At 39.9% G+C, this 18614-nt stretch overlaps 1 protein-coding gene across 6 annotated transcripts in view; it reads left to right on the top strand.

The window, feature by feature from the left end:
• Positions 1-18614, top strand: part of DOCK4 (dedicator of cytokinesis 4) — a 386414-nt gene that overhangs the window by 215240 nt on the left and 152560 nt on the right. For 5 of the 6 annotated variants that reach the window (XM_061640010.1, XM_061640007.1, XM_061640006.1 and 2 more), the window contains 8 exons: positions 1423-1529; positions 3084-3240; positions 4171-4268; positions 4383-4466; positions 4563-4663; positions 8392-8473; positions 10353-10523; positions 14488-14680. In XM_061640010.1, the coding sequence (XP_061495994.1) occupies positions 1423-1529; positions 3084-3240; positions 4171-4268; positions 4383-4466; positions 4563-4663; positions 8392-8473; positions 10353-10523; positions 14488-14680 (993 nt within the window). The remainder of the gene's footprint in view (positions 1-1422; positions 1530-3083; positions 3241-4170; positions 4269-4382; positions 4467-4562; positions 4664-8391; positions 8474-10352; positions 10524-14487; positions 14681-18614) is intronic. The other variant, XM_061640009.1, reaches the window with a different exon arrangement.

Genomic DNA, 18614 nt, shown 5'->3' with positions numbered 1-18614 from the left:
GCGGGATAGAAATATTTTAAATAAAATAAATAAATAAATAAATAAATAAATAATTTACACTAACAGCAGGCTGTTAGAAGTCCTTGCCTTCTCTTTTCTGGTTCTTTTCTGTTGGTTTATGGAGAAAAAATGGTCTGAAGATAATAGCTTGTTTCTTCTTCTTAATCTCCTTAATCTCTTCCTTCCTTGACTATTATGGAAAGTGTTTGTGTAAAGACCTCTGCAGTAATTCACTAGGATGTTTCAACTCTTTAGTGAACTCAAGATCTCAGTTTGTATTTGTTTCTAATTTGGCTAGGATATAGATGTAATCCAATGACTATTCATAAGAACAACACAAAGAGCAATACTGGTACAAAGCATTGCTCTTTTGTTCCTAGCAATCTGGTCCTCCTAAGTATCTTACTCAAAAGTAGTTTCTGTTGACCTTAATTTGATTTTGTTCCATTGTAAATATCAAAGTGTGTAAGTATTTTTAAATAGTTTATATAATTCCTTCATCTGGATAAGTCAAGGATTGTGCTTTGTAAAGAAATATGAACATGCATGACATGTTCTGGATTGCTGTTAACATAAACCCAGATTAGACATAAGTGTTGTCACAAGGAAGCAGCCACCAATAGCCTTTTTATGAATGATTCCTATCCTGGCCATGACATTTAAAACAATTTTCTGTGCACAATTATGCTGGTTCATGTAATGTAATGATAAGCTATTCTCTATCAAATAATAGCTTAAACCATGGTTTAATTGTGAATGCGCTGTTCCCTTTGGGGTCCCTGTGTAGCTTTCCACACACACATGACACCTGCACAGCTCAATTATGGTTTGTTTTAAATAAACCGCAAGCATTAAACCAGTAATCAAGGTTGTTTTTGGTTTCTTTCTGGCGTAACACTCATGGTTTGTTTGAAACCAGGTTTGGACTATGTGGCAAGCCATATTATGATTTGTTTGAGCCGCACGGGCATCATGCATGTGGGAGGGAGAAGCAGTATGGGGGACCGTGCAGCAGGGGCAAAGCACGTTCAAGCTTAAACCATGGTTTAAGGCAAACTGTGGCTTATCATGACATGTAAATGAGGCCATTATAATTCTCCACACTCCTTCATGCTCCTGGTAACCTCTGTTGAATTCAAATAAGTTGGCTATGTCTAAGTCACCATCCCATTGCTTTCTATAAGAGTTGTGCCTATTGTTTGAGGATTGTGTCCTATAAGTAGTTTGTAGGTTATGACATAGTTTGTTCACTATGGGGAAGTCATTGTTGGCAGCCTTCTTACAGCTCCTGTAACATGTATTCTGTCTTTTAGTTGTGAATAGGTATCAAGTATATGTGTGACTTTACTTTCATTTAATCTGTGCATTATCATTTCCAGCCTAGAATATGGTGGATTTTTAAAATTTATATATGTGTTTCAGCAAAAGAAAAGGGGGAGAAGAAGTTGTTTGGTTTTTCTTTCATCCCTCTGATGCAGGAAAATGGAAGGACGCTGCCAGATGGCACTCATGAGCTCATTGTGCACAAGGTAATTTCAGTCAGAAAAAATAGAAACAAATGTGATTTATTCAAAAGAAATACTCTAAATGCCTAGGGCTGCCCTTAGATTTAGGCAGACTGAGTGAGATGCCAAAAGAACGTTAGGCTTGTCATTGTGTAAAATATCCTCTCATTTTATCCTTTCAAGTTTAAGTTATTGGTTCTTTAAATCTTGTTATTTATTTCAATGCAGTACTTTGCATTGGGAATAATTTCCCTATAAGATATAGTTCCTGTTTTGCTAATGGGCTGCATCAAGACAGCTGGGTAGGATGGCACCCAAATCTCTGCCATAACCTAGAAAGTTCCTGACATAAACACATCCTCTTATCCATCCTGGGATTTGTGTGCATGTGCACACACACACAGATTACTCCCATCTAGGTGCCTTTCTTGTGTACCTTCTCTCTGATGACACTGCTTGTGCTTAACAACTGTGTGTATAGGGCTTTTTTCCACTTGGTTTGAGCAATGAAAGGTGTGTTATTTAGGCAGGAGATGTAGGATAGAAATGAGGAGACTAAGATGAGGCAGTGGAGGCCAGAGAGGAGAAGATAGCAGTCATCAAGATGTGAGCTTACCAAAGTGTGAACCACAGAAGACAGATAGGAAGGACCACATTTGTAATGTTTGACTTGGAACAAGACTAAATATAGGAGGCAAAGGAAAGAGTCAAAGACATAGTGATGTGCCTGTTCAGCAGGGTGGATGGTGATGTTAATGGATGAGCACACTGTAGAGGGTGATGTGAGAGGAAAGGTGCTGGTTTTGACCTATAAAGCCTTGGGACCACAATACCTGATGGAACACCTCTCCCAATACGAACCCACCCATACACTACGTTCAAGATCAAAGGACCTCCTCCGGGTGCCTATTCCAAGGGAAGCTCGGAGGGTGGCAACAAGGGAGAGGGCCTTCTTAGTGGTGGCCCCCAAATTATGGAATGATCTTACTGACGAGGTGCACCTGGCGCCATCACTGTTATCTTTCCGATGCCAGGTTAAGACTTTTCTCTTCTCCCAGGCATTTTAGCATGTGTTTTAAATTGTTTTAAATTTTTAAATTGTGTTTTAAATTGTTTTTAAAATATGTGTTTTAAATTGTATATTTGTTTTAATGTTTTTGGTTGCTGTAAACCGCCCAGAGAGCTTCGGCTATGGGGCGGTATACAAGTGCAATAAATAAATAAATATGTCTCTGATATATTAAACTTGAGTCAACAATGACACATTCAAATCGAAATATCAGAGAGCCACTGTGGAGATTTGGGATTGGAAAGAGAGAGAAAGTAGAGCTACATAACATCAGTGTGTGGTACTGAGACTCATGGGATGTGATGAGACCTACTTGGGACATTGTTTAAAGAAAACAATAATAGAGGGCTAAGAACAGAACACCAAGGAAACCCAAGAGGGAGAGGTAATTAGCATATTACATCATTCTTCAATGAAAAGCACAATTTTATGTGACAGCTTTATACTACATTTTATCTCATTTTTATGTATTAAGTTGAAATGCAAATTTAATTTAATTGTTCTCCCAGTGTGAAGAAAATGTAAGTCTTCAGGATTCTAGTCGCTACCTCAAACTCCCCTTTTCAAAGGGTCATCTCCTTGCAAATAACCACCTAGCAGTAAAAACCACTAAGGAATCGTTCTGGATTACATCTTTCCTGTGTTCAACTAAACTTACGCAGAATGGTAAAGTATCATGTTTTACATTGACATATGTTGATAACATGTTTTTTCATTTAATCTTTGCAAGATACACTTAGATTATATTGAATAAACAATTGGTTTTATCAGCATATTCATAAAGGGATTTGTGGGACTGTTTGAGAACAAAACCAAAGCTGACCTAAGCTGAACGTTGTGAAGTACATTTTTTAAAGCAGCACAACTGTGGAATCAGAAATTACTCTTAGATTTTGTCCATTAACTACCCTCTGATTTTCAAAAACTCTTTCAATTTGTTTGTTTTTCCAGCTTATTTTAGTGATATGTAAAATATCCTTGTAGATATCAAGATACAGGGTTGGATCCAGCGAACTCATCTTGTTTGTGAAATGGCTTCTGCTTGTGCAATGGAACTTCCTTCCTTTCCCTCTTATCCTCCCATGTGCCCCCCCAATCTACTCTGGGTTCTCCCTCAACCCTCCAGAACAAATTTGGGAGTTGTGCAGGGAGCAAGCAGGAGGAGGGGAAGGAAGGAAAGTTCTATTGCGCAAGTGGAAGTCCTTGCACAAATGGGATGCCATTGCTGGCTGCAACCCACAGTCATGATCTAGGTGTGGTTAGTTGCTATACTAGTAATTGTTTGGTTTTGGGGGTAATGCATCAACACAACTATGCCCCACTGAAACACATGGAGCCAAAACAGTACAGTTACTATAAATGTTTATCAATATGATCCTATATATGTCTATTAATGAGTATATTTCATTGATTTCAGTGGGACTTACCCCCAGGTAAGTGCCATTGACTTCAATGGTACTTTGGTATGGCTAACTTTTGCTGGATTATATCTGTTGTCTTTCCTTCCCTTTTTTCTTAAAATTAATGTAGATATCACACATTTGTTTGCATCTGTAACTGATACAATTTCTGCTGTTTTATGTTTTTACTTTGTAGGAGACATGCTAGACCTTCTTAAATGGCGAGCCCACCCAGAAAAGATTACAGGCTGCCTCTCAAAACTGAAAGAAATTGATGGGTCAGAAATAGTAAAGGTAAAGGCTGCTTTCACTGTTTGTTTTGCATTCAAAGGGCAAAGTAATTTCCCTAATATGTCATAACGAAGTACCTCTGAAAATATATACTTCTTAAATTACTTTTCCATCTAGTTTCTCCAAGATACACTGGATACTTTATTTGGAATTTTAGATGAAAATTCTCAAAAGTATGGCTCCCAAGTATTTGATTGTTTGGTAAGGTGTACTTCATTATTTCCTATGGTCTTATTTTAATTTTGGAAGTTGACTTAAATAAAAGACATTAATGAACACCAATTTTATTATTTTTAGGTTCACATAATTAACTTGCTGCAGGACAGCAAGTTTCATCATTTTAAGCCAGTTATGGACACCTATATTGAAAGTCACTTTGCAGGAGCACTTGCATACAGGTAGAAGTATATATACCTAATGGTTTCAGCTTGTGCAATGATTGGTCATCTGATTGAATGAAGGTGGATTAAATTAAATGATCAAAATAAAAAAGTCCAGTTATATTTACTTAACTTGAGAAACATAGTCTTGGACTATCAACTTGAACTCAGTTTACTTCTATTATTTCCATTTTTATTAAATGACCTTCTGCCTTTTTCCTCAGTGATTCATAATTCATAGGTGACCTTTCAACCAAACCATAATCTTGTTTTGAAACCTAGCAATATTTAATAGTAAACACATGGGAGGTAGTTTAAAATAAACAGGATCATATTTTGGTGTGTTGTGTGCTCTTAATCAAAGTGTCCTGGTTGGATGTTATAAGAAACTGCCTTATCTGGATTTTGTTATTTTCACTGAAGTTGGGTGTTCAAGCAGAAGAGGAGAAGGACAAGGAGGGAATGCACAGATTTTTGGCTCATTCTTGGCCCAATAAATCATGTTTATTGGATCAAGATTGTTACATCTGAACCAGGCCAGTAAAAGAGACAGAACTGAACTCGTTTTGATCTAGGGACTTGCCAGCTCTGGAATACGCAACTCTGAAACGATGCCAATTTCCGTCTTTGTTTTCCGGGCAGGAGGCACCGTTTTTGAATTGGATAGGTTTACTTTGGGTTAACACAAAACAATAAATCTTCCCTGTCTCCATAGGGCTGGTTGTTGTTCTGTCTCTCTCATCTGCCTCCCTTGATCTCAGTAACATCACTGGGCTGCAGATTCACCAGTAATTGATCCACTTGAGTACTTCATTATTATCATATGCAGGAACTATTTTATTTCTTGGACAGTTGAAATCCCTATCCCCTCAACTTTCATGCTATCTTTGATGTATGTTTTAAACTCTAAGCAGGTTTCTAGCTTGTACTTGCATATACCGAGATACAGAGTCTCTTTTTCATGGTTAGGGAAAGGGAGGTTCTGAGGGAAAATGATTTGTCCAGTCAGTTTCTAGGTGGCAGAGATACATTTCCCATCTCAAATATGAAGGACTAGTGATGTGAAGGCCTGGAAAAAAACTGAAAAAATTTGGGGAAAAGCTGTTTTTTCCTGTTTTTCTCCAAAGCCTTTTTGGTTTTTTCCCCCAAAAAACTGGAAAAATAGAAAAAAATGCAGAAAAAATGGATTATGGTGTTTTATTTATTTATTTATTTATTGAATTTCTTAGTCGCCCATCTGGCTGGCTATCCAGCCACTCTGGGTGACTTAAAAAATAAGCATACAGATACAATAAACATTAAAAATCTGGACACAAGATAATAAAATCTAGCCCACCCCAAAAGCCTGCCTGAAGAGCCTGGTCTTCACGGCCCGGCGGAAACTCATTATAAAGGGGGCATGGCGGAGATCATGTGGGAGGGAGTTCCACAGGGTGGGGGCCACAATTGAAAAAGCCCTTTCCCTAGTCCTCACCAGTCTAGCTATTTTGACTGATGGGATAGAGAGAAGGTCTTTTGAGGCTGATCTTGTTGGACGGCATAGCTGATGATGCTGGAGTCGCTCCTTCAGAAAGACTGGGCCGAAACCGTATAGGGATTTAAAGGTCAAAACCAACACCTTGAATTGGGCCCGGCAAGCAACTGGTAGCCAGTGCAACTCTTTTAGTACTGGAGTTATGTGATCTCGCCGGCGGCTGCCTTTAATCAGGCGCACCGCCACGTTCTGTACCAGTTGCAGCTTCCAGACCGTTTTCAAGTATAGCCCCACGTAGAGCACATTACAGTAGTCTAGGCGAGAGGAGACCAGGGCATGTACCACCAATGGGAGCAGGTGATTGGGAAGGTAGGGGCGCAGCCTCCGTATCAGATGGAGTTGATGAATAAAATGTTTCACATGATGAATAAAATGTTTCACCGAATCTTGGTCCCCCCCTTTTTTTCTCAGTTCTTTTTATGGGAATGGATGCTTTATGTCTGCTTGACACTGTGGAGGACAAGTGGAGACATAAATAATTTTCTTTGTTATTGATGTTGATGGTTTCTTCTGTTTTTTTTTAAAATTGTTTTTTGCCTGCTCCTCATAAACTGGCAAAACTAAAGAGGTTCCTTACAGTTCAGGAGTTCCTTACAGTTCAGGATCTTGTAGATCCACTTGTTACAAAAAAAAGTAAAAATTTAAAAAAGGTAAATTCAATTTGTAATAATTTTGAATAAAATGTACTTTTAATATACCAAATGTGATTATTTTATGCCAAACCAACTTGTACATAATTACATTTAATGTTCCTAAAGTAACAAAGTGACTTTCAATCTGTAAAAAGTGCATCTTTTCCATTTTTTCCTGAAAAAAACTGGGGGGAAATGTTTTTTCCCCATGGCTTCACAATTTCTGGAAATTTTACATCTCTATGAAGAACCCAGTGGGGAAGATTTTCCCATGACCAGTCAATGGTATTGGTAATTGTCTTTGGGGATTGTCCTAAATCATATATTCCTCCAGGTGTCTGGAGCACATAACCAGATCAATGCAGTTACAGAAAGAAACAATTAGCGTATCAAAGGAGACAGTTGAGGGAATTCCTCTCTCTTATTCCCCGGAGGGATATCTATGTGTGTTAGATAGACACACCCTGCTTCTCTGGTGTCTTAGGGCTATGCATGATTTACCACTTAATATACATACACACTGTGGACATGAGGCTTAGATTGGAGTCTCATGGATTAGGAGAACTGCATTAAACTTTACAGCCTTCGATCAAAATTGTCTCTCAAGGAAAAGATATATCTAAGGACATGTTTTTTGTTGCAGTGGAAAAATTTAGCCATAGGATCTCTGAGTTGTTGCCAGTATTTTGTTTGTTAAATTTCCTTTGGTAAAGATGTTTGCAGAGTTCCATAGCTAGTCAGGCACATTGACCATAGCAAACTAAGATGCTGCCTTGTAATGAATGAGATCATTGGTTCATCTAACTCAGTGTCTTCTACACCTAGAACAGTGTGGTCTATGCTGACCACAACAGCTGTCCAGGGTTTCAGTCAGGAGTCCTTCCCAGTCATACCTCCAGATGCCAGGGACTGGACCTTGAACCTCCTTCATGCAAAGTATATGCTCTTCCACTGAGCTAGAGTCCTTTTCCTAAAGAAATATCTAGGAAGTGACACTGTCATAATCACTTTTTTTTCTTTCCAATTTCAATGTGAGGGTATCTTGGGTTGGTGGGGGGAGCCTGAGGAACTGCAAAAAGAAGCAGACCCCTACATATGCTAATCATAGGAGTATTTACAGTATTGGCTTGCATGATGCATAATTTGCCTTCAGTTCAGCTCCTTCCTTTATATTATAGTGCTTTTAAAATGTTATGCAGTTGCCTAAATTAGTTTTCCTCCATTAAAAACCAACCAAATGTTCATGTTCACAATTATGCTTAGGCCTGTAACTATGTTCTCTGTATTCACAATTTGATAATCTAAGTATAATCAGGTATAATCAGGTGAAAATTTAACAGGATCTTGCTTGGTCTTTTTCTCTTTCTTTGAGATGGCATGCTGAGGCTGCAATCCAATATCCATTTACCTGCAAGAAAGCACCACTGAACTTAGTGGGATTTCCTTTAGAGTAGATATGAACAAGACTTCATTATAAATTACTTACATTATTTTGATCTGTTTTAATCTTCACGTAATCCAGTGTGTTACTTAAGTCTTTAACACTTCAGCCTGGAAATAAATTTTGTGTTATACTCTAGAGACCTCATAAAAGTGTTGAAATGGCATGTTGATCGAATAACAGAAGTGGAAAGACAAGCACACAACCAAGAAGTATTAAAGGTAACACAGTTTGGCAGAGAGAGCATCATTGCTTGTATATTTCTATATAAACATAATTTATGCCAATTGAAGTTCCTGTGACTTGGATCCAAAGTAGTATGAGGTTGTATCTGCTTGTGCAAGGACAGTTTCACAGTTACCTGTTTAGCAGCAGCCTCCATATGCCCCAAAAGCTTATCATGAAGCATGAGGCTCCTTCTGGAGTAGCTTGTAGGAAAGATGAAGGACTGCAGCTGGCAGAAGGGGAATGGTATTCCTCCTGGTGTGAGTGTATGCATAGAAATGCCTTCTGTTTCGTGTACAGGTTCGGTGGTGGTAGTGGTTTGGATCAAAGTCAATAGGGTAGTGTGCACAGAACACTAAACCATGGATTAGTGCTCTGTAGATGAGCCATTGCTAACTTATTTATGTATTTTATTATATTTATATTTCACATTTCCTCCAAGGAGCTCAGGGTAGTGTACAAACATGGTTTTCCACCTTTCAATTTTATCCTCAGAACAACCCTGTGAAGTAGGTTAGGCTGAGAGACAGTGGCTGGTCCAAGGTCACTCAGTGAGTTTCATGGCTGAGTGGGGATTTGAACCCTGATCTCCCAGGTCCCAGCAGTCCAACACTAACCACTATATCACACTGGCTCTAATGGTTTAATTAATGGTTCATTAAGCAACTCTTAACTCATAACTTCATAACTCTTGGTCTGAAGTTAGCTTGTTTAGCATCTAAGTGTTGGTTGTTGTAAACCAGAATTCTTGGTTTGTACATAATGCTAAGCTGAAATTCTTTGAAACTGAAAGTCCTCTGCCTGACTGTGCAGAAGGAGGAGATAGTGAGGGGGTAAGGCCAACACTTTGCTTGGGCCCACTGAAGCTTATCCACATGGTACCAAACCATGGCTTAGCTCTTTGCGTGAATCAACCCAGTGTATCCAAAACTAAGTACATACTCAACATGCTCACAGAGTGTGTCAATCCTTTTGGAAACCTGACATGTAAAAATAACACATGGATTATAGCTATCAGCTGAAACCTATCCTCAGTGACTGATATATCCAAAATACAGTACCTAGCTTCCATAATTCCATCTGTGATACAGTATAATAGTGATAGAGTAACAAGGAGGATTAGAGGTAATGGTGCAATGATGTAACTTTCACTGTTAAAGTTATAGAGATGGAGAGATATGAGCAGAAAGCCAGCCTTTGAAACTGTAAATTAATGATAGAACTTAAGTTTTAAAATACGCAAATGTGTGTTTCAGGTTTTGGCCGAGGGCCTAACATTTTGTATTAGAAAACTGATAGTATATTAATATCAATTGTGCAGTTATTTCAAGGAAATGGCAATTATTTTCCTGGTGGAAGTAACATGCATCAAGGAAAACGGATGTCCTGTAGACATAGACTGTTCAGGTGGAGTAACATGGACTGAGATTTTTGAAATCTTGTTGCAAACACCTTCAAACTAGAAACCAAAATACAAGTCACAGAATGTACAAGTACAAAACCAGCTGGGCTTTTGGGGGGGTCTCTGTGCATAGTAATTACATGAGAAAATTCATCTTGGCAGTGATATGGGGCCATAATGAAGCCAATTTCTGTCCAATCAATAATCATTGATTGCAATAGTAAGAGATTCAGTTTAGTGATGAGTGGAGGCAAGTATCCAGTTCTCCTCAGCTTGTTATTCCTTTTTCATACTAATTTTCTGTTTGTGAGCAGTTGTCTGTTTCTGGTATGAACTATTTCATTGCCTAGGGCTTTTTTTTGCTTAAATGCTGACCATTCATTTCTCTCTTAAAAATAAGCATTTATTTATTTATTTATTTATAAGAAACAACAACAACGCAATCTCATGTATTCATGGCTTGACATTTGTAGGCACAAGAATACATATTTAAGTATATCATCCAGTCTCGGAAGCTGTTCTCTCTTGCTACTGGTGGGCAGAACGAGGAGGAATTCTGCTGTTGTATTCAAGAGCTTCTGATGTCGGTGCGATTCTTCCTTTCCCAAGAAACCAAAGGGGCTAGTGCTTTGTCACAAGCCCAAGTAAGTTGTGCTAACTGCTGTCCTAGACTGCCCTAAAAATTCAGTGTTCTGGCTTGCTTTCAGCTATAATGACTTATCATGTGCATTATTATATCACGTTACTGATGGCAGAAGTTAGATCAGGCATCTGGTAGCTTTTTTTTTCTCTAGCAAGCTTTTGGCGCAAGCTAACAGAGCTATCAGTTCATTGTTTCCTTCAGTGTCTTCCAAGAATATTCTTACGTCTACCTTTTTGTATTTTCTGCAATTAGATATTATTTTGTGTACAGTCCTTATTCATCTTCATCATAGTCCTGTTCACCTTCTAGTCTTCAATTCAGGACTGTGGTTAATTATACAACCATGAGAATGGCTGTATACTATAGCCAGCGTGGATTTTTCACATTCTGTAATGTTAAATTGAAAATACCCCCATGCCATTCTGATGCTTCCCATAAGATCATTTCAAAACAAAATTTTACAAAACGTATAGTCCTGAACTCAGAAACGCTTGCTTAACAACTCTCTAAATTTTCATGACGATAAGCAAAACAGTCAGAGAGAATAGAGAGTTCAAAGTCTAAAAAGAGAGAGAAACCCCCCCACAGCATTTTGGACTTTTTTTCTGTCAGAGTTCTCATAATCTGTTGAAATTCATTAAAAATTAGCCATGTTCACAGAGTACCTGTAGTCCTAATACTGACGTTGCCCCATACTCTGACCTTCATCTTCTGCACTTTAAAAGTAAAAAAAAAATGCCTGGCTGATTTTTAATTAATTTAAGAAATTTTGCATTGAACTGAATGATAGTGTCGGGCATGCTCAGTAAGAACCAACTGTCAGTGTTCTAAAAGCCAGAGTCACAGCTGCTTGGCTTGGCTAATCAAGGGGCCACACCCACACCAGACTTTGATTTCACTTGAGACAGTCATGGCTTCCCCCAAAGAATCCTGGGAAGTGTAGTTTGTGAAGGGTGCTGAGAGGAGACTCCTATTCCCTAACAGAGCTCCAGTGGCCACACTAGTTTAATAGTCAGCCACTCTGATTGAAGGTTTGTGAGGGGAACAGGGTGTCTCCTATCAACTCTCAGCACCCTTCACAAACTACACCTCCCAGGATTCTTTGAGAGAAGCCATGACTGTCCAAAGTGAACTAAAGGCCTGGTGTGGATGTGGCCAGGGACAGCTTTAGTTTAAATTTGGGTGGGAGGTTGCATGTGCCTGCTGTAGAATAAAAAGGTGGGGGAAAGGCTGAAAAGCAATGATACTGTTCACAGTATTTTCCTTTTGAAAAGGAAAGGGGCTTCCCCTCTGTCCAGTGCCCACCCACCCAATATCCTCCCCTTCCTGCCCCTCCCCCAGGTCAGTGTTGGACTACGACCTGGGAGACCAGGGTTTGAATCCCCACACAGACATGAAGCTCACTGCATGACCTTTGGCCAGTCACTGCCTTTCAGCCTCAGAGGAAGGCAATGGTAAAACAACCTCTGAATACCGATTACCATGAAAACCCTGTTCATAGGGTCGCCATAAGACAGGATCGTTTTGAAGGCAGTCCATTTCCAAACATGATTGCACAGAAATAAATCCCATTGAACTCAAAAAGTATGCAGATGATCAAACTGACCCTCCCTTCTCTTCCCTCCTATCCTCTCCCTCTTGCCCCTTCCCTCCCCCTTCTTTGCCACTCCCTCCCCATCCCCTTCCAATCCCCTCCTTTCCTTTCCCCCTCCCTCTCTCCTTCTTCCTCCCCATGGTCAGTTTTAACAATCTTAAGCATGATTGCACTGGAGTAAATACCATTGAACTCTATAAGCATGCAAATGATCAAACCTGCCCTCCTCTCCCCTCCCCCTTCCTTTGCCCCCCTCCAATCTGCTCCTTTCCCTTCCTCCTCCCTGTCCCCCTTTCCCATGGTCAGTTTTACCTATCCTAACCATGATTGCATAGGAGTAAATCCATTGAACTTGATAAGCATGCAAATGATCAGACCTGCTTTCCCCCTCCTTCCCCTCCCCTCTTCCTTCCTCCTCCCCTGCCCACTCCAGCCCTCCCTCTTTCCCCCAGTCAGTTTTACCTATCCGAAGCATGATTGCATGAGAGTAAATCCCACTGAACTCAAACATGCAAATGATCAAACCTGTCCTTCTCCTCCCCTCCCCCTCCCACTTCTCCCCTTTGCTCTCCCTCCCCTCTTTCCTCCTCCACCTTCCCTCCCCATCCCCTGTGGTCAGTTTCACCTATCTTAAGCATGATTGCATGGGAGTAAATCCCACTGAACTCAATAAGCATGCAAATGATCAAACCTGTCCTTCTCCTCCCCTCCCCCTCCTGCCTGCTCCCATCCCACTTCTCCCCTTTGCTCTTCCTCCCCTCCTTCCTCCTCCACCTCCCCATCCCCTGTGGTCAGTTTCACCTATCCTAAGCATGATTGCAGGGGAGTAAATCCCACTGAACTCAATAAGCATGCAAACGAGCAATCCATTCTCAGCTAACTTACACAGGATCCCATGTCTTACCTCCCAGATTAAAAAGCAGAGAAATTCACTAATAGGCAAAAAACCTCACGGTTTAAGAGCGTACCTATAGCCCATAGATATTTCTATCAAACTTTAAAAAGCAGGGAAATTGGACAGCTATAGTGAATGCACCAGGGGAGCAGGAGACCTGATCTCCTCTCTGAGATACTGGACTGCCCTACAAATTTGTCAAAATGCAAACACAATTTGGGTTGGTCTTTCACAGTCCAATCCACTTGCTGTGTAGCATGGAAGAATTTGTTAACATGTGCCTCTGAGCATATAGTGAGTGGTGGCAACACCTGTAATCAGCCCAAATAATAGAAAGAAGACGTGCTGTGCTGATCTTGTTTTAGCAGGGAGGAAGCAACATTATTAAGACAAGTTGATATAGTTCAGATGATCACTTTAAATATGTCTGATTTACTTTGCAATTTTAGTGAAGTTACCTATAGCAAATCATTTTATTTTGTTTCCATTTCTGTGAATATGTGAAGTACAGCAACTCTTTGCAGAATTTACATTAAAAAACCTCCCAAAATAATTGTGGAATAATGGCACTGACTATTCTGCAGAATAGTCTCCAGTGGACCTCAGGAGTGTCTCATTTTGCACAAGAAAGACAGTGGGAGGTGAAATATATTCTAGCAAAATGCTAGGTGTGCTCTATGTTTTTAATTGACCGTGCCCACCTTGCCTTAAATGAAGTGGTTTAAACATAGCAGGTTGAAAACATGCATCCTCTTTTTTCCAATAGCTAGAGTTTGCTGAAGTAGCAACATATTGTAATCAGTCTGATTTTACATTAAAATGCAGTTTCAGATTCAACTGTTAATGGACCCAAAATAGAAATAGGACATAACCTCCAATTTGAAACACAAAAGGCTGTCTTCACCATCATATGACATTGACCAATAGAAAGGCTTTGAAATTAATAAAATAGAAACATTAGTAACACAGGAAAGAAGCAAAGTAAGTAGAACACCAACAAACATAGAAAAATATAATTTTTCATCTTTGGAGATAGCAGGTGTTGCCACCACTCCCCATATGCTCAGAGGCACATGTTACCAAATTCTTGCAAGCTACACAGCAAGTGGATTGGACTGTGAAAGACCAACCCAAATTGTGTTTGCATTTTGACAAATTTGTAGGGCAGTACAATATCTCAGAGAGGAGTTCAGGTCTCCTGCTCCCCTGGTGCATTCACTATAGCTGCCCAATCTCCCTGCTTTTTAGTGAATTAACAATAATGCAATTTGCAACCTCTCATTTTATGGGGAAAAAATAGGGACAACTCCTCCAACTACAGACTAGGTTGTTCCTGCAGTGGAAATAAACTCAGTATGTTTAAGAATTGATTAATGTCAGATCTTGCCCCTATAGCCAAATTTCTTCCCATTTCTTTGATGAAGAACTCAAGTTCATAGCATATTATGATTCCCACCCTCTTCATGTTGTCCTTAGGCGATCTTTCTTGCCTCCTTCCCTGCTGTATACTCAGAGCTGCTGAAGCTCTTTGATGTGAGAGAGGTGGCAAATTTGGTTCGTGATACTCTAGGAAGCTTGCCACTTATCACAAATGCAGATGAATCCCTTCAAGCTGTGAAGCTCCAGTGCATTGGAAAAACAGTGGAGAGCCAACTGTACACCAATCCAGGTATGATGACAAGCGCACAATTTGTCAATAGTTGGAAATGGCCTCTTACCTTTACTGGTCATCTGAATGTGGTACAAAAACACATTTCATGAAAGGTAACAATAAACTTTTATTTAAAAGATTTTGGTTTACACTGAAATTTATAATAAACTGAAACAGCCTGGGATTAGAACATATTTTTTAAAAAATGCCTTCCTCCATATGACCTTGCATGACAGTTTTGTTCTTTTTCTGAGGCCCTGCTCCAGATCTCCTATCAGAGGAACAATGGATGGATACCCCGGACAGGGACTCTTCGTAGTGGTGCCCAAAATTTGGTATTGTGTACCAAGGGAGGTCCATCTGCCCAGTCTGGGCAGTAAAGATGGTTTTATTGCACCAAGCATTAGGGGAGCTTTATTTTTAATATGTTATGTCCAAATCTTTATTGCTTAGCCAAAGACCATCGCTACTCATTCAACAGTACAATAAAACAGTGGAACACCATTCAAAGTGTGATTACAACATAAACTAATACCACGATCCATTACAATATTCGATATCTTTTTAAAAAAAATCCTATAACACTCATTACAGAAATGTCTAAAACAGGAACCTATCCATTTATAATTTAACTCAATACTATTATCTGACATTCTTCATCCTTCATTATTCTAAATCAAGCTGGCAATCAGTCATATGAGAATCAGCCTTAATAAGTTTTTATGCTCTTGCTGCCTTTTAGACTTTTAATGCTTAGAGTGCTCTAATAATTCTATTGATGTTAGATTTTGTTGTTATTTATGACTGCGCATTTAATCTTGACCGGAAACCACTTTGGATATTTTATGGAAAGGTGAGACACAACTTTTGAGTGCTTTCGACATCAGGAGTTCCCAAACTGTCATCCGTGGACCACCAGTAGTCCATGAGCTTCATTCAGGTGGTCTGCACCCTGTCTGCATTAAATACTCATATTGATTTTTAATTTTATGTTTATTGCTTCTTATACTTCTTATGTTGTGTTTATTGTATTAAATTTGAATGTTATGATATACAAATTATAATACAATAAAATACAATATAGAAAATAAGAAACAATAAAAATATAAATTAAGAATCATGTAGCATCTCACTCACTGCTTTAAAATTGCTACAAGAGGCAGAAAAATAATGAAGTGGTCCGCCAAGAGCATGGGCAATTTTCAAGTGGTCTGTGAAGAAAAAAAGTTTGGAAACCACTGTTCTAAGTCGTTCACAGAGTAAACCTATTGAGATCAGTGGACAAGTTAATCATGACTAACAAGTCCATTGTTTTCAGTAGTTCTACTCTGGATATATCTTAGTCAGATACCACCATTTGATAATAAATAAATAATATGAATTCTATTTAGACCTGTATGATTGATATGTTGCAAAGAAAGAGTACATGCTGTGTACTCTTCAGATTGCAGAACATACATTTTCGGTGTAATTTCTGTGCGTGTGCCATGCTCTTATAGCATAATCCTAAAAATGTCTATTCAGAGTAAGTCCCATTGCTTTCAGTGGGGCTTACTCTCAGGTAAGTGTGTATAGGAATACAGCCTTAAATACCTCCTGTAAAATGTGTAGTTGCATGCTTATTGCATGAACACAGGAAGTGGAATAGTTCCTGCGTTTGGTTTGCAATTGAATTTTTTTATCAAAGTGCAAAATGCACATTTGTAAGACATTTTATCATGACAGGAGTTAAGCAACTTTATCTTAGAGAATCTTCCTAAGTTAAGGAAAAGGTAGCTTGAGTTTAACCATGATTAATGAAAATAGAGCATTAGGCAGTTTAGGCTGCAATCCAGTACATTAAATGGGACTTACTCCCAAGTAAGCGTGTATTGATTGGAGCCTTAGTTGGTAATACTGCCATGTATAAAGGAAAATAGGGCAATAGCTGAAATGTTCATGACCCTCTTGAAATGTGGGATAATATTCTCCACTTGTCCCAACACCTTCATTTTGGACAACAAGAAGCTGAAGGCATACAGTCTTTTCTTCTAATTTTATAATATACTAGGGGCTTGACCCCTGATCACTTCACTCACTAATCCTGCCTACTGTCGCCAGCATTCCCTCCATGGGTCACCTGTGCTCCCTCTCCCTCCTGCTCCAGTCCCATTAGTCCCCCTGACTCTCTGCCCCACAGGTTGCCAGTGCTCCCCTGCCCCTCCCCTCATGGGTCACTAGTGCCCCCCTTCCCCACGGGTCCCTCCCTCTTTCCCCACACAGGTTGCCCCTCCTCTCTCCCCTCACAGGTCACCCCCTTCCCCCCATGGGCCTCCCACCTACCAAGGGCTAGGCCCATCCAGCACAGCCGCCTCCGCCCCTCTCATTTGCTCACTCGCTCAACCACACACTGCCACCGCTGTCACTGCCATTGGGTATCTCACATGCCAATGCCTCCAGGCACCTCATGTGCTGCCACCATCGCCATTGCTGCCTCACCTAGCCTTGCAGCATCATGCTTATTGCATGGGCAGCCTAGCTTTGTAGCATGATGCTACTTGTGAGCTCTTACAAAAATATAGTATAGTAAGACACAGTTGGGATTAAAGATAAATTGTAAGACAGCTCACACTTTTGAAAGCCATGGCTTTGGATTACCTAGAAAATGAAATTGCAATGCAAAAATTCTTATATACTGAATTCTTATATTCTTATGAATTCTTATATAAAAATTTACCTGCTACCTTATTTTATGTCTATGGCACAACTGAAAGCTTAGTGCAGAGGTAGAAAACCAGTGGCTCTCCAGATGCTGTTGGAGTACAACTACTAGCATCCTCAACCATTGGCCATGCTGGCTGAAGCCCAACAACATATTGTGAGCCACAAATTCCCCATCATTGCTTATTGCCAATCTGATTAGTTAGGAACACTCTTCATATCCCGTCTGAAAACTATCTTGTTATGATTAAGGTGAAACCAACAATATAATCTAAAATGAACCCCAACATCTTTGTCTTGATAGATGGCCAAGAGAAATAATCTAGCCAGGTCTTAATCTAGCAGAATTTATTGGGATAAAGTGAGACGGAGCATGTGCCAATGGAAGTGCGAAGTGGCAACAGTATAAACTTACACATAGGGAGTGGAGATGGGGTAGGGCAGGGAATAAGAGAATGGTACACTTTAGAAAAATGTCATTTTCAAAACTATCTAATAATTCAGGAACAGAGACTTTGACCCTGTCAACAAAGGCTTTGTTCCCATACATTATTCCTATATTGGTTAGGACTTGTGTAAAAGTAGTCTTAGATCCTATAGGAGAGGAATTAGAAGTAGATGGAGCATGGGCAATGGAGCATGATAATCCTGCACAAAATTGGGAGGTGGGGGCAGGGGTGTAGTCACCCAGGGTCTCAGGGTTTTTTGGACTCCTTATGTTTTTGGGAACAGGGTCCTAGTATGGTCCCTATGTCTTCAACATCCTATGAGCCAATCAGCATGAAAGGAGAGCATGTTAGCCACTGGGAAGAGTCCTCTAACATGCTTCCTTGTCCTTTCCTTCTGATTGGAGCCAATTAGAGTGGAAAAGTGGAAGGAGGTGAGTCAGCCACTGAGAAGACTCTTGTCAGTAGTTAGCACTCTCCCCTTTCTGTTGCAGGAGAAAGCATTAAGAAAGATCTGATTCTCAACCTTAGCAGCAAAACAAAGAAAGGAGGCATGGCTTTGACTATCATGAAGGGACCCTGCATTTCTGAATTTGCCACTACACTACTGGGTGGGAGTGGCAGGGAGGCAGCAGAGCTTGAGAGGCCTTCAGTGAGTGAAACAGGATCTGACTGACTAACCCCTGATCAGGTGGTTTTATCCTCACAACCCTGTATAATAGATAGGTATGTGGATGGCATTTCAAACAGTCATGCTGAACCACATGGATCTCCCCCATCATATGAAGAATTTTCACACCCCTGGC

This window comes from Rhineura floridana, chromosome 8, assembly GCF_030035675.1.
Source record: "Rhineura floridana isolate rRhiFlo1 chromosome 8, rRhiFlo1.hap2, whole genome shotgun sequence".
Taxonomy (NCBI): Eukaryota; Metazoa; Chordata; class Lepidosauria; order Squamata; family Rhineuridae; genus Rhineura; species Rhineura floridana.
This window is presented reverse-complemented; position numbering and strand designations above follow the sequence as displayed.